The sequence below is a fragment of the Prionailurus viverrinus genome, chromosome B3 (assembly GCF_022837055.1).
Source record: "Prionailurus viverrinus isolate Anna chromosome B3, UM_Priviv_1.0, whole genome shotgun sequence".
Classification (NCBI taxonomy): Eukaryota; Metazoa; Chordata; class Mammalia; order Carnivora; family Felidae; genus Prionailurus; species Prionailurus viverrinus.
In genome coordinates, this window is record NC_062566.1 from 111,995,592 (window position 1) to 112,023,400 (window position 27,809).

At 46.5% G+C, this 27,809-nt stretch overlaps 1 protein-coding gene across 3 annotated transcripts in view; it reads right to left on the reverse strand.

Moving 5' to 3' along the window:
• The window catches only part of MAP3K9 (mitogen-activated protein kinase kinase kinase 9), an 81,302-nt gene that overhangs the window by 29,062 nt on the left and 24,431 nt on the right, over positions 1 to 27,809 (reverse strand). For all 3 annotated transcript variants that reach the window (XM_047862708.1, XM_047862709.1, XM_047862711.1), the window contains exon 3: positions 4,710 to 4,890. In XM_047862708.1, the coding sequence (XP_047718664.1) occupies positions 4,710 to 4,890 (181 nt within the window). The remainder of the gene's footprint in view (positions 1 to 4,709; positions 4,891 to 27,809) is intronic.

The window sequence follows — 27,809 nt, forward strand, 5'->3', positions numbered from 1 at the left end:
TTGGGTAAAAGATGAATGGTCCTGCCCTGTTCCCTCCATGATGGACAAACTCCTACGATGGCCTTGCTCTTCCTTGCCGGCCACTTCTGTCACCATGAAAAGACCTTACATTAGATATTGGGGCTTTCGCTTCCCACTAAGAATGTGCCTGCATACCTGCAGCAACTCTGTCCAAATCAGTATAGCGACAGAAACTTTTGGCGTCTGTGGCAATAAAATCTGCACAATTTCAGGGCCAGGCTGGAGAAGAAGCCTAGCAGGAATACAGGAAGTAGAAAACAGTAATGTTACTGAGAAGTCATGGTTTCCTATGAAGAAAGGTAAGATCAAGTTGAGTGTGGCAAGTAGCTGATTGTCCCCCAAATCCACTCTCCCCTTCTTCCATCATAAGAGTTTTAGCTGGACACACGGTTACCCAGCTAGAGCCTACATCTGTCTCCCTCTTTTGGAGCCGGGTGTGCGCATATAACAAAAGAGCAGGAGATGTACACAACCTCTGGGTTGTCTCCAAATTAAAGACAACCTGCTTGTCATGGATAAGCTCTCTTTCTCTGTTTCTGCAAAATACAACGTGGAAGCAACAGTCACTTAGATGTAACCATTTAGATAAGAACAATGCACTGAGGGACCCGGAAAGAACCTGGGTTTATGAAGGATCTCACGGGGCACAGCTACCCCACAGCCTGGACTGGCTGCACTACTCTTTGAGTACTACTTTATTTAAGCCACTGCATCTATAGGTCTCTTTGTAATAGTAGCTTAGCCTAATCAATATATTAGCTATTCTCATTTAGCCTATAGTCAAGTAATGAAAGCGTTAGATTGAAGCCTATGAAATTGCTGTTTTTGTAGGTCAAAAACACTGGACTATCACTACACAGTTCGCACTGATGAAATCTGGCCAGATATTTTAAGGGAAGAAAACTCTTTTCTGCATGATAGTCACTTCACCCTATAATTAATGCTTGGGGATATACGATGCAATATACAGAAGCTACAAAACATCACTAAAAGAAATTAGAAAATATCTACGTAAATAGGAATATATCTTATGTTCATGGATTGGAAGACTTAATGTTGTTAAGCTGACAACAGTTTCCAAAGTGACCTACAGGTTTAACACAATTCCCATCAAAATCTCAGCTGCCTATTTTGGAGAAATTGATAAAGTGCTCCTAAAATTCATTTGGAAACGCAAGGCACACAGAATGGCCAAAATAATCTTGAAGAACAGCAAAGCTGGAGGACTCACATGTCCTAATTTCAAAACAGTACAAAGCTACAGTAATTAAAACAGAATGGTACTGGGGTGCTTGGGTGGCTCAGTTGGTTAAGCATCCAACTTTGGCTCAGGTCATGAAATCATGGTTTGTAAGTTCAAGCCCTTCATTTGTCAGGCTCTGTGCTGACAGCTCAGAGCCTGCCTTGGATTCTGTCTCCTCCCCTGCCTCCCTCTGCTCGTCCCTGCTTATGTTGAAAGAAAGAAAGAAAGAAAGAAAGAAAGAAAGAAAGAAAGAAAGAGAAAGGAAGAAAGACTGATTAAAACAAAAGAGTCGTACTGGCATAAGGATACACACATAGACCAATGAAGTATAATTGACAGTCTAGAAATAAACCCTTCCATCTGTGATAAATTACTTTTTGACAAGGGTGACAATTAGAAAAGAACAGCCTTTTCAACAAATGGGGCTAGATACAGTAGTCCCCCCTTTATCCATGGGAGATATGTTCCAAGACCCCCAGTGGATGCCTGAAATTGCAGGTGGTACAGAACCCTATAGATGTTTATTCCTATACACACATAAATATGATAAAGTTTAATTTATAAATTAAGCATAGTAAGAGATGAACAATGAAATGGAATAATTATAATATATTATAATAAAAGTTATACAAATATGCTCTTTCTTTCAAAATCTTATCATTCTATACTCACCCTTGTGATGATGTGAGATGATAAAAAGCCTATGTGATGAGATGAAGTGAGATGAATGATGTAGGCATTGTGACCCAGCGTTAGTTAATACTGACCTTCTGATGATAGGTCTGACCTTCTAGACTATGGTTGACCATGGGTAAATGAAACCATAAAAAAGCGAAACCACTGATAAGGAGGGACTACTGCAGTCACAGGCAGAAGAATGAAGTTAAACCCCTTACCTCACACCACATACAAAAATTAAGTCAAAATGGAACACAGACCTAAATGTAAAAGCTAAGAGTTTTATAACTCTTAGAACATGGGTATAGATATTCATAAAACTTGGGGATGGTTTCTTAACTATGACACCAAAAGCCTAAGCATAAGCACTCAAAGCACAAGCAATCAAATAAAAAAATAGATAAATTGGACCTCATCAAAATTAAAAATGTTTCTGTTTCAAAGAATACCATCAAGAAAGTAAAAAGAGGGCAGCTGGGTAGCTCAGTCATTAAGCATCTGACTTCAACTCAGGTCATGATCCCATGGTGTGTCAGTTCGAATCCCACATTGGGTGAGCTCAAGTCCCGCTTCTGGTGAGCACAAGCTCCGCTTTGGGTGAGCGTTGCCTCTCTCTCTCTCTCTCTCTACCTCTACTTCTGCCCCTCCTAGGATTCTCTCTCTCTCTTTGCCCCTCACTCAAAAAAAAAAAAAAAAAAAGAAAAGAAAGAAAGAAAAAAAGAAAAAAACAAGAAAAAAGAAACCCATAGAATGGGAGAAAATATTTGCAAATCATGTACCTGATAAAGGACTTATATTAAAAATATATAAAGAACTCTTTCAACTTAAAAAAAAGACAGATAACCAACCCAGTTTCAAAACTAGCAAAGGATTTGAATAGGCATTTATCCAGAAAAGATATACAAATGGCCAATAAACACATGAAAAGATGCTCAACATCAGGAGTCATTAGAGAATAAAATCAAAATTACAATGAGATACCACTTCATATCTAACTGGATAGCAATAATTAAGAAGACATATAATAACAAGTATTAAGATAATGTAGAGAAATTGGAACCCTCCTACATTGCTAATGGAAATGGAAAATGGTGCAGCTATGGTAAAAAAAAAAAAAATAGTTCGGTCGTTCCTCAAAAAATTAAACACAGAATAACCATATAACTTAGCAAATCCACTTCCAGGTATATACTTAGGGGAACTAAAAATCTATGTTAATCTATGTTCACACAAAAGCTTGCACAAAAATGTCCACAACAGTATTATTCACAACTGCCAAAAAGTGGAAACAACTCAAATGTTCATCAACTTATAAATGGATAAATAAGTTTCCACAGGATGGAATATTATTCAGGTATAAAGAGGAATGAAGTTCTGACTCATGCATGCTACATGGATGAACCTTGAAAACATGATAAATGAAAGCAGCCAGTCAAAAAGAGCACATGTTGTATTGATTCCATATATAAGAAATGCCTGGAATAGGCAAATCCATAGAGACAGAAAGTAAATTAGTAGTTGCTGGGGACAGGGGGAGGCAGAATTGGGGAATGACTACCAACAGGTATTGGGTTTCTTTTTGGGATGAGAAAAATAATTCTGGAAACAGATAGCAGTCGTAGTGGTTTGAATGGTAGCCCTAAAAAGATACATCCATGTCCTAATATCCAAAACCCTTATGTGGAACAGAATCTCCCCCAAAGTCTCAGAGGGGGCATAGCCCTGTTAGTACTGATTTCAGACTTCTGGCCTCCACACTGCAAAGGTCTATTGTTTAAAGCCACCAGGCCTGCAGTAGTTTGTTGCAGCAGCCTTAGCAAGCTGGTAACAATGCCGATTGGTACAAAGTTGGTAAATTTACTGTAAACCATCGACTTCAACATTTTGAAGGGTGAACTTCGTAATACGTGAATATCTTAATAAAGCTGTTTTTTTTTTTTTTTAATACACACATTCGTCATATACACACACAAGCTCACTTTACAACTCACCAGGAAGAAACAACTTCATAGACTGAAGTCCGATGATAACCTATGGCCCTTTCTTTTGGTGTGCCAAGGTGATGCTACTTCTCACAGCCAGGAGGATGCACCCTCTGCACAAGCTCTTCCTCCCATCAATGGGGATTAGATTTTTAGATCCATGTCCCTATGACCTCTTAGGCTGACATTTACTAGGGGAATGGCTAGTCTAATCTGTGACTCTGCAGTTCTCAGTACATGCTTAAGACCCATCTTTTCCCATTTCTGTATCAATGTTCAACAGATAGTGCCCTGACTAAAAGGTTAACCATATAACTAGAAAGCATAATTTCCAACCCACCAAAACAACAGAGATAGCACAAAGAATACTCATCAGCTGAAGAGCTTAGAGTGAGAACAAGTCCAGCAATAACAGGCGCGGTTGCTAAGGAAGCCAGGGGGACCCCATGGAAGGTCAGTCCCCAGGAATGCCTGGGTGCCCTCACTACCCTACAGTCAGAGATGGGAGTACACACTGCCCCTGGGATCTACTGGTCTTTCCTACGGAGCAATCATTAACACATAGAGGCGGTACCTGCCACAGCACTAAAGGAATTTTGGATAGATGAAGGCATTAGAAACTGTCCCATGGCAACCTGGGAGTTACTACAGATTGCTGTGAAGGGGTCACTTAGACCTACTTGGGGTGTCTGGGAGTCTATGCATCCTCAGTTCTCCAAGTCCTGAAACACGTGTACCACCAAAATAGACCAGGGCGGCACTGCCCCTGACCCTTTGGACCTTACCTCCACACATCACTGCCTTTGGAAAACATGGAGGCACGGATGACTTCAGGTGCCATCCAAGCATATGTCCCTGCTGCGCTCATCTTTGTGGTTCGGTGCCATTCTCGAGCCAGGCCAAAATCAGTGATCTTCAGAATCTTGTTGCTCAGGTCTCCATTCTCCACCTTCTGGAGGATCAGTACTGGGAAGAAAAGGAACATAGAAGAAACCAGAAAGTCTGCATTAATCACAGGGAAACCACCAACTACAGAGCCCTCCTGCCAGATTCTTACCCTCTCCTCTAGGCTCCACTGTGCAGCTACCATGGACTGATGGTAGGAGCCATCATTTTTGGTAAGATGCACCTACGATGCATCCATTTTCGTGGCAAGTCCTTTATAGGCATTATCATTAACTCACAACAACCTTATGAGGTGGGTACCATTGCCATATCCTTTTTACAAGATGAGGAAACTGACATAAAAAATCAACTAATAAGCCAGGACTGACACAGGCAGCCTGACTCAAAAGCCTTCCCTCTTAACCTTCAGAGCACACAGCCCATTCACGCCCTATGGAGGGACCCGTGATGTCACAGCTGACCCTTCTGAGGAGAGGTTCCTTGGGGTTCCTATCTGGCCAGGCACCCCTGGGCCATAACCACTCTCAGACCACAAGGAATGGGGTGCATTTTGGAGGCGCAAGGAATGGATTTTCAAGGTTCCAGGCAGTGCCTGCACAGTTCCCATGAACCTCTCCCAAGTTAAGTTTGTAAGAAAGCTGTCTCTCGGGCACAGAGATTTTCCTTTGATCCAGGAATTCCCTCCCCCACCCCCAGCCACTGAGAACTGCCTGACAAATTGAAGAAGTCAGAGGATACATGTATGTTCACAACCATGAATCTCTCTGTGTGTATGACCCAGGAGGAAAAAACTAGTTCACTGAATCAGTAATACTCTGGGCCTGTCTCCCAAGTTCTAACACCAAAGCACCACAGTGTGGAGCCATCTGGGCTCTCCTAGGACAGTAGCTGAGGCGGCTACCTCACCTACATGACAGCTCCAGCTGTCTGCATCCCCTTGCAGGAGTCAATCTTCCTAAAAAGGGCAAACATGCTAAGGGGCACCTGGGTGGCTCAGGTGGGTAAGGGGCTCAGGTCACGATCTCGCGGTTCGTGAGTTCGAGCTCCCCATCGGGCTCTGTGCTGACAGCTGGGAGCCTGGAGCGTGGTTCCAATTCTGTGTGTGTCTCTCTCTGCCCCTCCCTCACTTGCAATTTCTCTCTCTCTCTCTCAAAAATAAATTAAAAAACAAAAAAAGAGCAAACACGCTAAGTGACTGAAGTGCTGTATGCCAAGCCGAGAAGCTCTGAGCGGGCAGAGGGTACGTGCGAGCCAGGCCTCCATTTCCACAAGCAGGAAGGTTCTGAAGGCCTCATGAAAGCACAACCTCTCCCGGGCCAGACGCTGAACACCTGGGATTCAGAGCTTTATACTCAGGACTTCAGAGAAGGTAGGAAGAGTCTCTCCCCATCCCTGCTCTCCAAGTCCAAATGGGAAGGGGAGGGAAAGGAATCCACTGAAGACAGAGTAACAAAAAAGTTGACTCGGTTCCTCCAACCACTCTGTCTAGGTAAACAATGAAAAAAATCAGTTCTGAGCCCTACTGTGCTGGGTCACACCCTCCCAGGGTTGACTTTCCAGTGACCCTCGCTGAGGGCCTCTTCAGAAGGCTTTACCTTTACCTCTGAGAGGCAAACTCCTTCAATAAAGGGATGTGTGATGGTGGTACTGTGGGTACCATGGAGGGGTTTAGGGGTGCTTTTTAGGGCACAAGAGCCTTAGGCAGTTCCTTCAAGTCACACAGCTATACTTTTCTCATCCTGCCCCCAGCCTGCAAATGCCCACTGGATTGTTACCTATTGGAAGGATGGTTACCTATTGTTACCTATTGGAAGGACAAAGATCTTTCTGTCCTAAGTGCTTCTCAGAAAATCAGCAGTGAAGAGGGGATTACAAGCAGCTATAGAGCTGGAAGCACAAAAGAAAACAGTGCTGGCCCCTCCCTAGATCTAATGGACTAGGTCTCCTTCCTCCACACCCTCTCCCGGACTCCCCTGACACACCCCTCCCCACTCTGAGCTGAGTGGATCCAAGTCTCTAAATGCTTGGACAGATTTTTAAAAACTTTCTCCATCTCCTCAAATAACAAACATCTTTCCAGATTCTTCTGTGCCCCTCTCCCCTTCTCTGCTGGAAGATACAACAAATATGCCCTCAAATTGCTGGGCCAGTGGCACTAAAGAAACCCACCATTCCCTGATTAGAGGCAGCCACCAGCTGCTGACCCTCTCTCTCTAAGCCACCCTTAAACCAAAGATTCAGAGTGAGCCCATCCCCTTACGTAGCCAATGGGATTTAGTCTTATCACCCAAACTCCAGGTGCTGGGACAGGGTGAGTGGGAGGAGGGTAACAGTTTGATGATGTATCTAGAACCAGCTGACCTTCCGCAGATCCTAGGCTGGAAGGGGGAACAAAGAAGTTTAGGTTCTGTTACAGGACATGGGTTTAGAGAGAATGAATGGTACAGCAAAGATGTTTAAATACATTAGCCTGCCAGATGGCTGGAGAGGGATGGAGAATGATGGAGATGGGGCAAGAATCCACCCAGGGTGGGGTGCCTGGGTAGCACAGTCGGTTAAGCGTCCGACTTCAGCCAGGTCACGATCTCGCGGTCCGTGAGTTCGAGCCCCGCATCAGGCTCTGGGCTGATGGCTCAGAGCCTAGAGCCTGTTTCCGATTCTGTGTCTCCCTCTCTCTCTGCTCCTCCCCCGTTCATTCTCTGTCTCTCTCTGTCCCAAAAAAAACAAAAAACAAAAAAAAAACAAAACACGTTGAAAAAAAAGAATCCACCCAGGGAAGGTCTCCCTGAATACGAATGCCTTTAGACAGTGCAGGTCCAGCCTAGTTCCACCTAATCCCCACCACTCCCTGCTGACTTCTATCCGGCTGACCTCAGACACAGATCCCCATAGATTGGGCCCGTGAAGGCATCAGAGTTAGAAATCGCCGGCCATGGGGTCCTGACCTCAGCAAAGAAGAGACTGTCATCAGAAGCCAGCTAGTGATCCTGGCTACATCTATCTCTGTCTAGTTCCAAAACATTTTTCATCACCTCCAAAAGGAAATCCGTATTCATCAAGCAATCATTCCCCATTCTCCCCTCCACCCGACTCCTAGCAGCCACCAACCTGCTCTCTCTCTATGCATTTACCTATTGTGGATATGTTACATAAATGGAACCATGCAATATAGGACACACTTAGCATAATGTCCTCAAAGTCCATCCATATTATACCTTGTATCTGCACTGTATTCCTTTTCATGGTTGAATAATATTCCACGGTATAGACGTACCACCATTTGTTTCTCTCTCCACAACAGACATTTCGGCTGTTTCAACCTTTTGATTATTGTGATTTAGTGCTGCTATACACACATATGTACATAAATATATTCATTTGAGGACTTGTTTCAGTGGAATAATGGCTATAATGGTAATTCTATGTTTGCTGTTTCCCACGCCAGCCGTGCCATTTTATTTTTCTTAAATTTTTTATTTTTAATTTTGGGGAGAGAGAGCATGCATGAGCAGGGGAGAGTGGCAGAGGGATAAAGAAAGAGAATCTGGGGCAGGATCCATGCTCAGCGTGGGGCCTGGTGCGGGGCTCAATCCCATGACCCTGAGATCATGACCTGGGCCTAAATCAAGAGTCAGACACTCAAACAATTGGGCCACCTAGGTGGCCCTTTCCAAAAAAATGTTTTAGTTGTGCCATTTTACGCCCCCACCAGCAGTGTATGAGGGTTCCAATGTCTCCACATCCTCAACGCACTTATTTTCCTTTAATTTTTTTATTTTTTTTTATTTTTAATTTTTTTTTTTAACGTTTATTTATTTTTGGGACAGAGAGAGACAGAGCATGAATGGGGGAGGGGCAAAGAGAGAGGGAGACACAGAATCGGAAGCAGGCTCCAGGCTCTGAGCCATCAGCCCAGAGCCCGACGCGGGGCTCGAACTCACGAACCGTGAGATCGTGACCCGAGCCGAAGTCGGACGCTCAACCGACTGAGCCACCCAGGCGCCCCCTCCTTTAATTTTTTTAGATGATAGCCATCCTAGTGGATGTAGAGTGGCAGCTCATTGTGGTTTTGACTTGCATTTCTCTAATGACTAATGATGCTGAGCATCTATTCACGTGCTTGTTTGCTGTCTGTATATCTTCTTTCAAGAAATGTCTTTTTGGGGCACCTGGGTGGCTCAGCTGGTTAAGTGTCCAACTCTTGATTTCAGCTCAGGCCATGATCTCATGGTTCGTGAGCTCGAGCCCCGTGTTGGGATGTGTGCTGACGGTGCAGAGCCTGCTTAGGATTTTCTCTCTCCCTCTCTCTCTGCCCCTCCCTGCTCATGTGCTCACTCTCTTTCACTCACTCTTATTTAAAATAAGTATATTTTTAAAAAGTAATGTCTTTTTGTTTTGAGTTATAAGACTTCTTTCTATATTCTGGATACTAAACCCTTACCAAATATATGATTGCAAACATTTCCCCCCTTTCTGTAGGCTGTCTTTTTCCTTACTTGACAATGTCCATGGATGCACAAAAGCTTTTACTTTAGATGAAGTCCACTTTATCTGTTTATTTTGTTGGTCATGCTTCTGGTGTAAGAAGAATTCCATGGCCAAATCGAAGTTTATAAAGATTTACTTGTATGTTTTAAGAGTTTTCCAGGTTCAGCTCTTGTATTTAGGTCATTGATCCATTCTCAGTTCATTTTTGCATATCATATAAGGGTGTCCAACTTCATTTGTTTGCATGTGGATATCCAACTGTCCCATTTGTTAAAGAAAATGGCTTTACTTTTAAAAACAGAACAGAGTAGCTGTCTCCCAACACACTTTCCCCAGGGAGAAAAAGGTTTAATCACAGCAACTCACTTATCTGTACCGCTGCAGTTAGACCATTCTGAGTTTCTACCACTGACAAACAGCCACAGAACTAATGAATGATTGTGCTTTACTTCTTAGAAAACTTAAGAATGGTTTATCAAAATCTACTGAAGTCCATCCAAGCGTGTTGTGTGGCCCTCACCTCTCAAGGCTAGGGCAGTGGAACAAATCCTGAAATCAACAAGTCCAGGCCTAAGTCAGTGGAGGTGCCGGCCAGGGTAAGGGGAACAGGGGGAAAAAACCAAAAACCTACTGGCCAACCAGATACAGAGGCTTGATGGAGAAGGGGGCGGGGTTCCCGTCTTTCAGACATGCGGGACAAGTAGAATAGAGGTGTCGTGGACTGAAGTTGAGAGGCACAGCCCTTTGAGGAAGCCAAGTACAGTTTGGGAAACATCATGGGTATACGGTGACAGTAACAAGAGTCAGTGTGGACCAAACAAACTAACAAACCAACACCCAAAAAGCAGACAATTTAAATCCCAGGCCCGACACTCCACATAGGACCCTGCACAAATTTCATCAACTCTGCATTTCTATTCTCGTTTCTGTAAAATGGGGATAAAGATTAAAGGTGATGTAGTAACGAATCACGTGGCAGAGGGTCTGACACATACACAGCCACTCAGGACACTATAGCTATTATGATTACTATCATGATTAAGCGTCTCATGCATAAGTGGAAGCCATGGGACTCGGCGTTAAAGGTACTGAGGACACTGGTGGGGAGCCTGGGAGTCCCTGACAGATGATAGCCATGCAATAAATTTTCGCTGTATAAATAAATGGAATGGTTGATAAATTAATAATGATAGCTACCCATTATTGATCACTTGCTATGTAGAGGCATGATGCTCTTTACATAATGTATGTGAAGAGCTTTACATAAATCACCTTAGTTAATTCTTAAATCAACCCTATGAGGTAGGTGCAAACATTCTCCCAATTCTACCCATAGTAAAACAGATACAGCAAGGCTAAGTGAGGGATGGAGATGGGACCAAAGCCACATCTCTCTTCATGTGCTGTGCCATCCAGAGGACAGTAAGGAATCCTATGTGTCTTTAAGGCTTATCTCAAGTTCTGTCTGATCCCTAAACTGTCACTGGTTAACTAGTCTTCACTGCTCTCCCTTTTCCTGAATTATTCCTTCGGCACCCAAAATCAGTATCACAGTTGAACTTTATATACTTCTTTTAAATCCTTCCCAACTGCTGCACATAGGTGTGTCTCATCATCCCTGGAATGTGATGGATAGGACTCCTCGAGGACAAAAACCCCATTCTCTTTCTTCTGGAATCCACACCATTCCGTCTCCAGGAACCAGAACAGAGCCAGACTCTGCAAGAACTGACCCTTCACTTATTTCACTGAAGAAGTATCTTGCACATCTTCTCAGGCAGTCCACTTCCCCACCCTATGGGCACCGGGGGTGACATCCTCCCGTGTCATCCGTCCTGAGGCACAAAGGGGAGCCGATAAGGACCAGGCAAGATAACGAGACTGAAGAAAGAGGAATGCTGCAGCCAGGGTTTACTGATGAATAACGCATCCACATCTGGCTGCTTCCAGGTCGGGTGGGGGTTTACAAGGAAAGAGAAGCTAGAGACTCTGCCCTTAAGGGCCTTCTACATACTGAATGGAAAGATACAAGACAGGGGCGCCTGGGTGGTTCTGTCAGTTAAGCGTCCAACTCTTGAATTCGGCTCAGGTCATGATCTCATGGTTTGTGGGATCAAGCCCCGCATCGAGCTCTGCACTGACAGCACAGAGCCTGCTTGGGATTCTCTCTCTCACTCTCTCTGTGCTCCTCCTATGCTTTCTCACATGCATGTGTGCGTACTCTCTAAAAATAAATAAACAAACAACAACAACAAAAAGAAAGATACAAGACAAAATTGACTATCAGGTCAAGACAAAGGGAACATCAATGATAAGGGCCTACATTCTGCTACAAGGATAAGCAGGAGAAGCAGTCTTCTGAACCTGAGTAACCCATGGACATTATTCTTGATTATTTCTAGATCAGGATACCACTTATATACCATTAACTTAATAGTTTTCTTTACAGTGACTTTTTAAAAATTACTAAAAGAAATTTTATATTGTTATAAATGAAAAACACAAATATTCTCCTAATAGCGGTTAACCTGTACAAATAAAACAAACGAAAACAAAAATCACTGTTATTAAGTTTCAGTAGACCCTGTTACAGGTCAAACTCCTTTTTTAAGGCCTTCTATCTCCATTAGAAAGAAGTGATTAGAGGTGTTGGAGAGTGGGGTGCCCGGGTGGCTCAGTCATTTGGGTGTCCGACTCTTGATTTTGGCTCAGGTCATGAACCCAGAGTCATGGGATCAAGCCCTACACTGGGCTCCATGCTGTGCATGGAGACTGCTTGGGATTCTCTCTCTCTCTCTCTCTCTCTCTCTCTCTCTCTCTCTCTCTCCCCCCCGCCCCAACCCCATTCCTCCCCTGCTTGTGTGCACACTCTCTCTTTTTCTCTAAAATTAAAAACAAACAAACAAACAAACAAACAAACAAACAAAAGGTGTTGGAGAGGAATCAAGAAAGGTAACTAGTGCCAAAGTGAATCTTAATCCTCCATGAATATAAAGAGCTTGAGTGACTTTCTATGGAACTCAGTGGTATTTTAAACTGACCACCTAAAAGGCCAGCTCCGGTCAGGTTATCAGAGGGAGAAATGAGTCAGGCAGGGGAGGCCACAGAGGGCTTGGAGTCTGACCTAATATCCTTTAGCAGGAAGCCAGGCTCTCAAAACTTGGCACAACTGAGGAGACACTCCCATATGTCGTAATGGCAAATTTAGCTTTGGTGGATGATTTATCATTTTGAGATTTCTTATTTATTATTCATCGCCATTAGCACAAGGGGCTCTGACTTGCTAAATGTTCACCTTGGCGCCAAGGCTCCGTCCCCAGGCCTTCATTCGCTACGAATGATTCAGCACCAGATTAAGCAGCTGGTCTAACTCTGTTCTGAGTGTTGTTGTGTTTTGCTTGGTCTAGTCTTTTTTTTTTCTCAATTTATTGTCAAATGTGTAGACACATAGGAGAGTGTACAGAACACGTATGTAGTTTAAAGAAAATGAGAGGACAACTCCTACATCCCCATTTAATCTCCTAGAAGCTCTGTGTGTCCCTGCTAGTCACATCCCTTTCCTAGCTTCTGTCATTCATTCTCTTACTTTTATTTTTTTTGATTATTTTTTTTAATTTTAAAGAATTCTTTTACTTTTTTAAACTTTACTTTTTTTTTAAGTTTATTCATTTTTGAGAGAGAGAGAGAGAGACAAAGCACGAGCAGGGGAGGAGCAGAGAGAGGAGACACAGAATCTGAAGCAGGCTCCAGGCTCTGAGCTGTCAGCGCAGAGCCCGATGAGGGGCTTGAAGTCACCAGCCGTGAGATTATGACCTGAGCTGAAGTTGGACGTTTAACCAACTGAGCCATCCAGGGACCCCTAATTTTTAAAAAAATGTTTATTTATTTTTGAGAGAGAGAAAAAAAGAGCGTGAGCGACAGAAGAGAGAGGGGAGACACAGAACCGGAAGCAGGCTCCAGGCTCCGAGCTGTCAACACAGAGCTCGACGCGGGGCTCGAACTCACAAACTGCGAGATCATGACCTGAGCCGAAATCAAGAGTTGGGCCGCTTAACCGACGGAGCCACCCAGGCGGCCCTCATTCCCCTACTTTTTGTAACGTTACCGCCTGTGTATACATCCCTGCAGGAGATGTTTTGCAAAGGCGAGTGGCCGGCACAAATGCAGCTGTGTGTAACTAGTTTCCCAGGGCTGCTGTAAAATGGTCACGACAAATTTGGTGGCTTAAAACAGTAGAAATTTTTTCTGAATTCTGGAGGCTAGAATTCAAGTCTAAAACCAAGGTGTCAGCAGGGCTATGCTCCCTCTGAAGACTCCAGGGAAGGAAGAGTGTTTCCCTGCCTCTTCTAGCTTCTGGTGACTGCTAGCAATTCTAGGTGCTCCACGGCTTTGGGCAGCGGTAACTCCAGTGTCTTCATCTGGCTGTGTGCCCTGTGCGTGTGTCTGTGTCTTCCCACGGCCTTCTCGTCTCTGTGTGTCTGTATCCGAGTTTCCCTCTTCTTACAAAGACACCGGTCGCTGGATTAGAGCCAGACTTCATCCGTGTGGCCTCATCTTAACTTGATCACATCCGCAAAGACTCCACTTCCAAATAAGGTCACAGACACAGGTGTGAACTCCTCTGGATTTTCTATTTCTAAATTCACTTTGACCTACCTCTGCTTCTCCGGTTGGGCAAAGAAAACACTTGTCTATCTGGTAAGCAGGGCAAGGAGGAGCGCCCAGGAGCTTCATCAACACATGAGCAAGACAGCTGAGTGTAGATAAGAATCTGGACCAGGCTTCCCGCAGGCAGGCAGGCCTCAGGTTAAATCAATGTAACACCAGCAGCAGCCGAGGTGGCGATGTCAGTCCTGACTCACACTGCAGGATGTCAACTGCCCAACCTCTAGGTCTGGGGCACAGCCGTTCTCCTGGGCTCTTTCTTCACAGTCTGCGGGGGTTTTTCCTTCATTTCCTGCGGGGTTTTTCCTGCTGTGTTAATCCCTGGGTCCTGCAGGGACAGGACACTCTCTCTCTCTGCTGGTTTCTTCTCTGGCTTGAGCGGTGTGCATTCTCCAGTAGCTCCTTAGAAAGAATGCATGGAAGGTACTTGGTTGTTGTTGTTTGAAAATGTCTATATTCCATCCCCATACTTGGTATAAAATTGGAGATTTCCGTTCACAATTTTGAAGGCATTATGCACCATTTTCTTGCTTCCAACACTGTTAAGAAGCCTCAGGCCATTGAGCCTCGTGATGCCTGTAAGTGATGTCTTTTTCCTTTGGGAAATTTCTCCTCTCTTCTTCGTCCCCTGTGGTCTGAAATCTTAGAGGGATGTGGCTTGAGGCGGGAACTTAGTACTTTGAAATCTGAGCACCCATGTCTTTCAGTTACAGAGAATTTTCTTGAAGTGTTTTACTGTTAATTTCCTTGCCTGTATTTCTGTTTTCCCACTCTAGAACCTCTATTATTCAGATATCGGGCTTTCTAGACTGGTCCTCCAGTTTTCTTTTCTCCTCTATTTTCCCCATCTGTTTTTTCTTTTTGCTCTTCTTTAGGAAATGTCATCACTTTACCTTCGAACTCTTCTATTGGGTTTTTCATTTCCCTATCATGGTTTTAATTGCTAAAGGAGCTCTTTTTCCTCCTCTGATTTTTTTTTTTTTTTCTTTTTGGGTGCTTGGCATCAGGTAGCTGTTTTTTGTTTTGTTTTTTTTTTAAATATGGGCACAATATCTTTTCTTCTACCCCCGTGTATTGCCAATGGTTCTTTTTTTTACTTCTTTGTTTTCTCCAGTGCACTTTGCCTCAGCTGCTTTTCCTATCTGTGTTTTGGCCTCTAATGCACTTTCACTCAGAGTTATAGCAACCCTTGGTTGTCTGTTTGTGATTAAGAACCAAACGGTGCTTAGGTTTAAAACAAAAATTTTTTTAATGTTTATTTATTTTTGAGAGAGAGAGAGAGACAGAGTGCGAGCAGGAGAGGGGCAGAGACAGAAGGAGACACAGCATCCGAAGCAGGCTCCAGGCTCTGAGCTGTCAGCACAGAGCCCGATGTGGGGCTCGAACTCACAAACTGTGAGATCGTGACCTGGGGCGAGGTCAGATGCTTAACCGACTGAGCCACCCAGGCGTCTGTGCTTAGGTTTTAATCCTGGGGCACCTAGCTAGCTCAGCTGGTGGAGCGTGCGACTCTGGATCTTGGGGTTGCGAGTTCCAGCCCCACGTTGGGTGTAAAGATTACTTAACAATAAAATCTTTAAAAATAAATAAAAGTAAAAAGTCCTCATATTTTGAAGGAAGTACTGAAATAGTTACTGAAAATATGAAATGATGCTACAGATTTCCTTCAAAATAATCAAGGCTGGGGAATGAGCGGGGTAACAAAGGAAGATTACCTTCGAGCTGGCCAGTGTTGAAACTGGTGAGTACATGGGTGTTCGTTATGCAATCTCCCTTACTTGTAAGTTTTCCATAATAAGTAGGCAGGAAAAGGTGTGAGGAACCATAAGCTGACTAGAACCTCTAAGCACATAGGAGGAATCTGTCAACCTTGAGCTTCACTGTGGGGAAATCCAGATAAGCCTAGAAGGAATATCAGAGGTCACTCCTCTTGAGCTGGTCAGCTCTCAGGGAGCAGTTCTCTTCCAAATGGCTGGGAAAGGAAAGGCCTGGCTACCAAATGTGCTGGGAAGCCAGTCGTGAGGGCCAAGGGGGTCTCAGAATGCACACTGTAGTCTGTAAACGCTTACTTCGTCCCTCCTTTTTTTTAATGTTTATTTATTTTTGAGAGAGAGAGAGAGAAAGAGACAGAGCATGAGCGGAGGAGGGGCAGAGAGAGAGGGAAGCACAGAATCCGAAGCAGGCTCCAGGCTCTGAGCTGTCAGCACAGAGCCTGACGTGGGGCTCAAACTCACGGACTGCGAGTTCACAACCTGGGCCAAAGTCGGACGCTTAACTGACTGAGCCACCCAGCTGCCCCATCCCTCCTTTTTTTTAAATAAAACACCCATACCCTCCACTGTGCTTAGTCCCCCTGTCTAGAAACTGTTAACCTCTTCCAAATGGAAAGGTGGTCGGTGGAGGAGTGGAGGAGAAAGATCCATGGGACTCAAATGCATTGCACAGCACTGCTACCCAACCTTGCTCACTTTAGGACCTCACTTGGCCCCAGCTCCAGAGGCGCCTGGGGCTGCCAGTTGCTAGACTTTTTAGGAGTCTGTGATATAAACTGACTGGTTCTTTGCTTTTCTGTCCGTTTAAAACGATCTTTTTCAAATGTCCTACATCACCTGGTTACCATTCACCCCCCTGTTTTCCAGCTTCCAAAACTTGGTTGTTGCGGCCTCCTCTCCTGCCGGCCTGGTGAGTTCCTGCAGTTTTAGCTGTTTTTTTTTTTTTTTTTTTTTCAACGTTTATTTATTTTTGGGACAGAGAGAGACAGAGCATGAACGGGGGAGGGGCAGAGAGAGAGGGAGACACAGAATCGGAAACAGGCTCCAGGCTCCGAGCCATCAGCCCAGAGCCTGACGCGGGGCTCGAACTCACGGACCGCGAGATCATGACCTGGCTGAAGTCAGACGCTTAACTGACTGCGCCACCCAGGCGCCCCTTAGCTGGGTTTTAAGAATGAGCACCAGAAGATGCAGTACGTGTATGTGTTCAATCTGCCGTCCCAGCCCGGGATCCTGCCTTCAGTTTTGCTTGTTTTCTTGGTGTAGGGAGAAGGAGCTGGTATAGTCTGTACCCAAAGGTACCTGCAGGGGCTTCCCCTTTGCTTGGCTTAGTTCTTCCACCTCTCCAGTTACAGAGGTTCTCCTGCGTCTTCCCGCCAAAGCCCAGACCTACGTCACAGCTTCCCCTCTCTCCCACCTTAGCAAAAACAACCTCTGAGCTGCAAAAAGGCAGAAAGAAAAAAAGTAACAGTTGAAGAGCCAGAACGTCTGGGTTCTGGCTCCACCACTGCGGATCTGCACCAGGCCCCCGTTCCCCCTGCTTCTGACATTCCGAGTCTGTAACTCCCTGAAAGCAGTGTCGGTCTTTCCTGGGGCCAGCCAGGCCCCACCACCCATCCGAGTGGAATAACAGCTAAACCAAAGGGCAAAGAGGAGTCCGGCAAGATGACTCTACCCCAGAGAAAAGTCCCATTCACTAGACGCAGCCAGGCCTTAGGGCACCTGAGTCAGTGCGCAAGACATTTGCCTCCTGCGGCCCGTTGTCTCCAGCGGAGGAAGGAAGAACTCAGGCTCTAGCCCCACCCAGCAGCCCAGAATGCCAACAGGTCCGTGGCTAACATGGAGCCACCTCCCTGCCAGGCTAACTCAGCAAGAACCACGCGGAAAAGCTTGCCTCACGGACCACTACCGTGCATGCATCCCCTGGCCTCTCCCGGCCCCTGCTGACCCTCAGCCCACTCTGTCCCTCCAGGCAGGGCCAAGAGAGGCCAGACTCGCTTACTGAGGCAAATGATTCACCACCTAGACTCCCCGACTCTCCGCCTCAGCAGGTGCGGCGCTGCCTGGAGACGGCCAGGAGACGCAGCCTCGGAGGCCCCAGCCAGTTCAGCAAGGTCAGCAGAGCTCCGCTGGGTTCCACTGGCACGACCGGCAAAGCTGTGCTTCCCGGCAACACTCAGCGCGGGCAGCCGAAGGCCCCATCAGAAGTGCAGAGAGGTGAGAGAACCGGGTCCTCGAGGACTTAGGATCCGCCCTTTCTTGGTGCACAAGAGGCAACCGAAGGAAACAGAAGAGGAAGCCCTGCTGGAGCAGCCAAAGAGCACTCAGCACAGTGACCTTTGCCTGTCCCAGAGCTAGAGCAAAGCTGAACCACGATGGCTCCCTTTCTATGCCTGCAGCCTGAGGAGGCATAATAGGTGCTCAGTAAGGACTTTTCTTGGTTGAATCAATAAATGGATACAGGGGCACCTGGGTGGCTCAGTCGGTTAACCATCCGACTCTTGATTTAAGCTCAGGTCACGACCTCCCGGTTTTCTGAGTTTGAGCCCCACGTCCGCTCTGCATGCTGACTGTGCAGAGCCTGCTTGGGATTCTCTCTCTCTCCCTCTCTCTCTGCCCCTCCCCAAATAAATAAATACATTTTAAGAGCTTAAATAAATATATAAATACATACATGCAAATCATCCCAAAAGGTTTCTGACTGAATCAGTTTACATGGTGGTCCCCAAACTTGTTTGAGGGCTGGCTATGTCGGAATCACCAAAGAAGCTACAGCAATGGCTCCCAACCTCTTGAAATATGTCCTTTCACCCTTAGAAAAAATGCTATTATGATGACAGATGTACCTTTCATGTTGATTAAGAAGAAAATACGACTCAGAGCTAATGTTCATGGGAGCTTCAGTGTGCCGTGCACTGGGCCAAGTGACTTACATCCATAATCTTACTTTGTTCTCCCAGTAATTCAGGAAGGCACTTTCAGATGTGGAGACTGAAATCCAGAGAGGCTAGTCCACAGGCGATAAGAGGCAGAGCCCGGACCTAACCCAGGTTTGAATGAAATCACATTCAGTGCCCCGACCACCCTGCCATATTAAAATATTCATTGAGAAAAACACTTTTAACCGAATTTGCATTCTATCAACACAATAGCACCTACACACATTTGAAAAACAGACATGAATGTTGACACTCTCTGCAAACACACTTAGATTCAAAAAGGCCTTGCAGTAGCCCCCTCCCCAGAGGGCTACAGCCCATCACTGGGAACCACTGATCTCAATGATGTCACTGGAAGCCCACCACGCATAAAACAGAAGGCTACTGCCCTTGAGGAAAAGGGCAGCCAGCCACCAACTCATATCCAAGCAGGTGTCTCAAGGCCTCTGACTCCAGAGGAGGCGATGGGAGAGAAATCTCCAAGGAAGGGTTAAAACAGAAGGACAGAGTCAGCAGCGTTCCATGAGAAACAGAAAACAAACTGAAAACACAGCAGAAAAGAATTGCTACATTAGCAATCCTGGCAACATATCATGGAAGGACTAACGAGGGATTAATGATAGGAACAGAGCCTGAAAGCTGTGACCCAGACTGCTAGTCGCCCTTCAATGGTTATTCTCCCCTCATCCCATAGTAACAGAACCCTCAAGTGCATGATGGGCACCCGGCCACATATAACATTAACTATGTTTCCCAGTCTCCCAGTTCGAAAGCATAGCCAGGTGACTCGGAAGTATCATGTGGCTGCCTTCTGTAACCGGTCTTAAAGGTCATCAGCTCAAGGCCTTTGGCTGTTCTTCATCCCTTCCCACATCGTGCTGCCCGGAACACAGACATGATACCTGGAGATCTAGCCGCTACCCTGGACTCTGAGGATAAGATTCTGCCTGAAAGTTGGCAGAACTGTGAAATGGAAGGAGTCTAGCGCTTGTGGAACAGACATGTCATGCTAACCGCGGGCCGTCTCCTGCCAGACTTTTACATTTAAGACAAAAAGATTTCTTAGTTCAGCCACTGTTACTTTGGGTGTCTGTCTCGCATCAGCGAACCTAATCTAACAGGTACGAAGTTCAATTCCACTGCTACAAAATCTCTTTTAGCAAATAGACACATTAAAACCGAAAATCTAAACCCAAAGCAACAATTCCAGTCAATAAAATCTCTGTACAATACAGCCGAAGATTTGGAAGACCTCTCCAAGCTTCTATAAAATGAATCCACTTGACACGTTTCAGCTGCATGTTTTTTAAGTAGTATGTCATGTTCTATAATAAGTGTTGACTTAAATTTTTTTTTTAAAGAGCCCCCTGTAGAGAGAGCCCATATGTACTGTGCTAAGTACAATGTGTTCAACTATAAATTAAACTAGTACTTCCTCTCAAGATCACTAGCCAGGAGGAAGATTCAGGGAGTAAGAAAGGCTAGAGCAGGAGATCTTTGTTTCTTATTATTAACCCTGTGATACAATTTAGCTTTTTAATAGGTACTGTATGTGCACTTTAAAATACATATAGAAAGGGGTGACCGGGTGGCTCAGTGGGTTAAGTGTCTGACTTCAGCTCAGGTCACGATCTCATGGCTCATGGGTTTGAGCCCCGCCTCGGGCTCTGTGCTGACAGCTCAGAGCCTGGAGCCTGCTTTGGATTCTGTGTCTCCGTCTCTCTCTCTCTGCCCCTCCCCAGCTCGTGCTCTCTCTTTCTCTCAAAAATAAATAAACATTAAAAAAAATTTTAAATACATACACAAAAAAGATGTAGCAAGCAATAATATATATGACTATACTTTCATAAAACATTAGTATACAAAAATACATGGTTTGATCAGATTTCTTTTTGTTAAGAATATGCTGTTTACCAGACAGAAAAACACCTGAAGGATATATACCTAAATGTTAACCATAGTTACCTCTGTGTACCAGGTTTTGGGGCGATAAGTTTTTCTTATATTCATCTAAAAATTTTTTTTAATGTTTTATTTATTTTTGAGACAGAGACAGAGCATGAGCAGGGGAGGGGCAGAGAGAGAGGGAGATACAGAATCCAAAGCAGGCTCCAGGCTCTGAGCCGTCAGCACAGAGCCCGACACAGGGCTCAAACTCACAAACCGCGAGATCATGACCTGAGCCAAAGTCGGAGGCTCAACTGACCTTGCCACCCAGGTGCCCCTCTTATATTATAAAAAATTGTCTACATTAAATGGGTATTCTTTGTTAATATTTTACAAATTAAGTCATTAGGGGTGCCTGGGTAGCTCAGTTGGTTAAGCGTCCAACTCTTGATTTCAACTCAGGTCATGATCAGGTCATGGGTACAAGCCCCATGCTGGGCTCTGTGCTGACAGCTCGGAGCCTGGAGCCTGCTTCAGATTCTGTGTCCCCCTCTCTCTCCACCCCTCTCTTGCTTGCACTGGCTCTCTCTCTCTCTCAAAAAGAAACATTAAAAGCCATTTTTTTTTAATTACAAGAAAAAAAAGAGTGGTTTTCCCATAACACTGTCAAGTTGATGGCTATGTCTTAGTGGTAGGAAGGGACAAGGAGGAAAACCTGCATTTAGAACAGGAGAGAAGCCACCAAAGTAGGAGTCAAACCTAATTCTACCTGTGTGCACACTGCCCTTTTCACCGGAACTCCGGGGTCTCAGACTAAAGGCAAACCACCTGAGTAGTGCTCTGTATCCTTGTAGGGAAGGGAACCAGCTTTTTATGTTTAAATAAGAGTATATTAGAAATAAAGACTATATTTCCAGGAAGCTCACAGACACCCACACCAGGACAGCTTTGGCAAGGAGTGGTGGCAAAAGCCTGCTGGTGGGCAACATCTCACCAGGCATTATTTAGGGCAAATGTGTGCTAAAAGCGCCACGGCTGAGACAGTACATCAGCTTGGGGGCATGGGGAAAGGTGTTGATGGGGGCAAGACAAGTAACTGTCCTACACCAGGTCTGAAACTGTTTTAGAAGTTGTGAGTCTTGCGGTGAGTGGTGCAGGCTGGACCCGGCAAACTCAGTAGCACTGGTCGCCTTCCAGTCACACCCCCCAGATGGTAACTCAGTGAAGCCAGTGGGAGGGCTGACTTCACATTAAATGTTCAAACGTATGAGCATAGGAACTAACAAAGCAGGGGAATCCTGGGGCCTTAAGTCCTATTCTCTCCACTGGACCTTCACCCTCAAAATAGGTATGTATTTGGTGCTGAGCAGTGGCAGGAAGGTCCAATACAGCTGTTCAGCGACACCCAACACAGAATGTTGTTGTTGTTGTTGTTGTTTTTAATGCTTTATTTATTTATTTTTGAGGGGCAGGGGGAGAGAGAGGGAGAGAGAGAGGATCCCAAGCAGGCTCCTGGCTGTCAGCACAGAGCCCAATGTGGGCCTCGAACTCACAAACCATGAGATCATGACCTGAGCTGAAGTTGGACACTCAACTGAGCCACCCAGGTGCCCCCCCAACACAGGATGTTCTTAACCCAGGATCTCTGCTTTGACTTACAGAATCTTCTCCCACTGGCCCTGCAGACACTAGGCCATAAGAGCTATGAAACACCCTAGACTGATGAGCCTCCAATTTCCCATCCAGCACCAGGGTCCTGTTAGTTGGTCCAGTGCCTAGGTCACTATCCCTTTCACAGTGGGACCTTCTGTTCCTGTCCCCACCCATGCCTCTCTTTTCCCTTTTTCTAAAATGTGTGTCTTACCAGGCTAGCATAAAGGGCCTCTGGAGAGGGGGAAAAGAGGTTGAGGTTATATATCAGAAGTGCAAAGAATATGGGTCAACTCCAAGAGCTCTGTACCTCAGCTCCCCTGTTCACCAACAGCCACAATCCACCATGGGAGAAACATTGCTCACTGCTCATTCACCCCAGGAACGACCATTCTCTACATCCCAAAATGGAGAAAGGTTATTTTAGAGAGGAAGATTCTCGCTCCATCACAGTCCAGGGGCCAGAAAGTCTCCCCTGTAAGACTAGCCTGATGCTATTATAAGTGGGCAAGGTACGGGGCGGAGTTCGGAAGCACAAGGGTCAGCCCTTCACTGGCGGGGCCCAGGCCCCAGCAGGTCAACTCTTAGGGTGCTGGGTGTGGCCCACAGACCATGAGGCCCCACCCTGCCTAAGTGCAGCACCCACACTCCTCTCTGGGAAGAAGGCACCACACCATGGGTGAAAAGGGATTCAGGATTAGCTAAAGCCTCTAAAATACAACCAACATCCAGGATCAGAGAAGCCAGGATGTTACTCAAGAGAGCAAAACTCCTCCCTGGTAACCCTCCTGCCTAAGAATCTGCGGACTTTGGTTAAAGATACTAGCTGTGCTGCTTAGGCCGGCAGTCCCCTACACAGGGGAGAGGGGGAGAGAGGAACAAGGAAGAGTTGGTCCTATAAAGGAAAACAGGAATGGAACCTCCTTCCCTCTCCCATCCCCCCTCCCATTCGTTCTGGCCATAAGTCGCCCCTTACAAGCACGGCCATCAGCGCTGCGAGTATTTATGGAGCGCTAACTACATACCCGTCACCGTGCTAAGCAGCCTACATGCACTACCTCCATCAATCGATCACCTCAGGAAACGGGTACTGTTTCATTTCTGCTTACAGGTGAAGACGCTGCGGCCGAGCGAAGTGAGCACATTCGTCAGTTACACAGCCAGGACGTGGTAAATCTGGGACGATTGGCTACCACTCCCACGCTCTTGATGATGATCTTAGTGTACCCCACAAGCCCATCTTGCTTTAAGCATCTACTGTGGAGAAACGTGGACACGAGAGATGAGAGATGGAAAGAAAATCCTCGGAAGGAGGTCACAGAATACACAGCCACCGGGGCTCCTGGGTGGCCCAGTAGGTTAAATGTCTGACTTCGGCTCAGGTCATGATCTCACAGTTCATGAGTTCGAGCTCCGTATCAGGCTCGCTGCTGTCGGCGCAGAGCCTGCTTCAGATCCTCTGTCCCCCTCCCCTCTGCTCCTCCCCTGCTCACGCGCTCTCTCTCTCTCTCTCTCTCTCTCTCTCAAAAATAAAATAAACTGAAAAAAAATTTTTAAGAAGACACAGCTGCTGAGCTGTGAAGAAAGGACAGGGCTTCATCCAAGGGAAAGAGGCAGGAGGCCACTCTGAGCAAGGGGAATAGTGTGGTTTCAGGCCAAAGGGAAGAAACCCTGACACATGTAGGGAAGAGGAAATGGTCCCCGGTAGCTGGAGCAGGACGTAGCGGCAGCGAAGGGCTGGGGCTGGACCGGAAGACTGCAGGCCACGCAGACATGCTGGGAATCTGTCCCGGAATGACAGGCAGTTTGTGAGCAGGGAAGTGGTGTGGTTGCAGCGAGACAAACAGAACTGAAAGAGCAAGAGACAGGCAGCGAGGACACAACAGTGACCTTTACCGTTACCCAGGGGAGGTGGCGAAGAAGGAACCACGGTACTGGGATGGAGATGACGGGCCAGCAAGATGCAGCAATTAATCACACGAACAGGGAAAAGGAGCGGCCAGTGAGTCCTGGGAAATCTCTCCGGCTTCACAGCACCCACGTGCTCCGGCTGGGTACCTGTAGGTCATCGATCTTTTGGGAAGGTATGCGCATTCAGCGAGGACGGGGGCTTTGGGAGGTTTCACTGCCCCTACCTCTGTGCCAACACACGCCCACCATCTCACAGCTTCCGATAGAGACTGAAGCTTCCCAGACCCTCCCAGCTCTCCATAATCACCTGGGAACACGGTTCCTTCACTTCCAGGCACAGTCACAAACTCACACATTACGAACTGCCACGGTCTGGACCACATGCAGTTCCACGGCCCTGACATGCTGGGACCAGACACTATTTGCCAACGCAGCTCAGTCCCGCGTTCATCTGGGACAACGGGCAAGCCCCAGATACCAGTGCTCTGTGCTTCACAATGTCAGCCAAGGGCAGGCAGCAGAGAGCTCGGAGAATGGCACGGGCTAAGAATGAGGCCAGAATTGATAGATGGGCTTCCCGGGGCTGCCTGTTGAGAGCCAGTCCTCCGGCACCTGGGCCGTTAAGCACAGTGTTCAGACAGGCTAGTTAACAGGACTGTGATACTGGGGCCTCGGTTCAAACCTGGAGGGCGTCCAGGGCTCCAGGCCACTCCCAACTCTGGCTGGTTTTCTCGCGAATACGTGCACGGGGGACAAGGGAAAAGATGTATACGTGTAAGCCAGCACTTGAGAGACAACTCCAAGCACCAGCCTTCCTGACGTGCCCACATCTGTGCCTGCTACATGATTCAACAGCACGAGGGGTGGATTTCTGCTGCTTTGTAGGGCTGGAGGATAGAGGGGACATGAGCGAGAACTCATATATTTATAGACTAACAATGGCTGGTCTCAAGAGACACAGCACAATTCATCAGCCTTTTTCAAGCTATTTTTCAATGACCCCTTTAACCAGCCCCAGCTTTCCATGGGAACTTCACTTTTATCTCCTCTCTCAACACAGTGGCCCCTTCCCACCTCTCTCACGCTGCCGAGCGAAGGTTCTCTCACAGCCAAGCTTCTTGTGATTAAAACACAAATGGCCGCTGCCACCTTGCTGGCCAAACTTCCCAGCATGTGTTTGCAGGACACCTTGCCCCCTGCCACATCCTAAAATAGGACTATTTCAACTCGGGCACCTACAGCCATTGCCACCTTGTGCAAATTAAGCTCAGATAACACAGCTGGGACTCTAGCCCTGAGCTCGTCCAGACACAGATGTCACCAGCAGGAAACGGAAAGGCAGAGGCAGAGCTTTTATGCAGCCACTTTCCTTATTAAAGAACATCTCCACAAACACCTGCCAGCTCTGACCATTCCCACCACACCGTCTCACCCTGACCGTGAAGAGCTGCCAGGTCTCAGTCATGCCTCAGCTACAAACTGGATAAAAATGATCAAGAAAGAGGCAGCACATCAAACCTTTGATGATTCTGTCAACAAAAAGCCATTCTTCTTCCTTGGCATGTGGACATGGGGTGTTGCTCCCAGGCTCCCCACGAACCTGTGTCCCCAGGCTCTGCCACCAGAGTCCCCTTGGAAGGCAGGGCAGGTGGCATTTTCAAAATGGCACAACATCTCCCACCTTCTATGCTTTTCTCCGATGTGATCTGGACACTCCTCCCGCAGACAGGCGGGTCTCTGTCCCCTCTGAATCGCAGCGGGCCTGAGACTCCCGTTAACCACCAGAACGCAGCGTAAGTGACACTGCATGACTTCTGAGCCAGATCAGGAAAGACGACACAGCTTCTGCTTTGTTCACTGCAACACTTGTGCTTGAAGCCTTGAGCCACCGTGTCAGAAGGCCACCAGCCCCGAGCCAGCCACACTCGGAGGGCTCACACGTGGGCACCATCACCAGCAGCCCCAGCCTTCGAGTCCTCTCAGCCCAGGCACCAGACATGTGCGAACAAGCCTTTCTGAAGAGTTCCGCCTCCAGCTGTGGCCTCAACCAGACCCTCCAAATTGTTCCAGCTGAGGTTCCAGACATGGAGAAGCAGGAACAAGCCATTCCTCCTGAGCCCTTTCTAAATTCCCAGCCTGGTTTTCATGAGATAATGAAATGATTCTTGTTTGGGGCGGTTTGTTCTGAAGCAACAGTAATGGAAACAGTTGGTGACACGCTTGTGAGTCTATTGTCATATCGGCTGCTACCAGAGAAGCAGCTGCTCTCGGAGACGGTATTCTTTTAAAAAAATGAAAAGCTCCCTTTTATTGAGCATTTACTTTGTGCCAAGCATTATTCTAAGGGCTTGTGTGCATAATTTCATGTAGCATTACAATGCTATGAGTAAATACTAGGATTATCCTCATTTTACAGAAGAGGAAATGGACTCAGAGGTTGAGGACCCTGCCCAAGCCCGATCTGCCTGACTCAGAGCCTAGAACACTATATCTGCTCCCCAGCCGCTTTGAGACAGGAGTGGTTTCTATATGGGAAACTTAAGTACCTGGGGACATGGCTTTCCTGTTCAGTACTCCAGGTGTGGGAATTTCCTAAAGAATCTAGTGACAGAGGCACAACATTGACCAACACTTGGCCATGGCTGAACTGGGGCAGCCCCCTCCTCTGGAAAGTCACTGCTGTGGCCCACCATCCTCTTATCAACACCCTCTTCGCCCCCCGAACTGCTTTAAGACCTAACTCCTCCATCAGTGCCTGCCAAAGAGTTCTCCCTTCTGTAGACACCATCTCATGTACCCTTGGCACACTATTCCATACTGCATCATACTGTTCTGGTTGTCTGGGTGTGTTTATGCCATATGGCTCCTGAGGACGGAAAGAATGTGGTCGAAGTGACGTCTACATCGCATACATAATAAAGGGATGTGTCGTATTTCCTACAGCACCTATGCAATCACAGGCACGTCAGTTTCTCATGAGGACCTGCTGGTTGAGAATCATAACCCACGCAAAATGCAAACACCCCAGGCATCACCCAAGGCATCACAGAGGAGAAAAGATTTTATTGTGGAGGAAGAAACAGCACGACCCACCACAGCTGCCCATCACCATCACCATCACCTTGTAGCCAAGGAAGCCCGACCACAAAGGCTCAAAACAATGGGAGTCGCCATTTTGAACCACAAATCCTTAATAGTCCTGGAAAGCTAAGAAAAACACAGTAAAATTTCCTATGAGTCATTTCCCAACTTCTCATCTAAGAGTAGGGAGAGGCCAACCTCAAGTAACACCTCAGGCTAAGACTAGCTTTGTTATGACTCACTGTCTTCCTGTCTATGCTACAGATGCCTTTCTGAGTACCCACCTTCCACCTCCATGCCCACTGGGATGGGTGAGATGAGGTTTGTACCTGTACCTTCCTGGCCTATCTCCAAAGATGACTCTTGAAATCCAAGCGATAGAGTTGAGGATCTTACTATGGTTAGGTAAAATCACAACCACACAGGTTCTCAAGGTGGTACATCTCTGTTTCCAGAGGGAGACCAGTCTGTTGGTTCCTTCCCTGATACCTAGAAAGGTAGCCATAATGGGCATACCCTGAAACTGCCAGGAAAATGTTCAAATGTCTTCTTTCCTGCCCTCAGGGAACTTCCTAGTGAGGAAAGG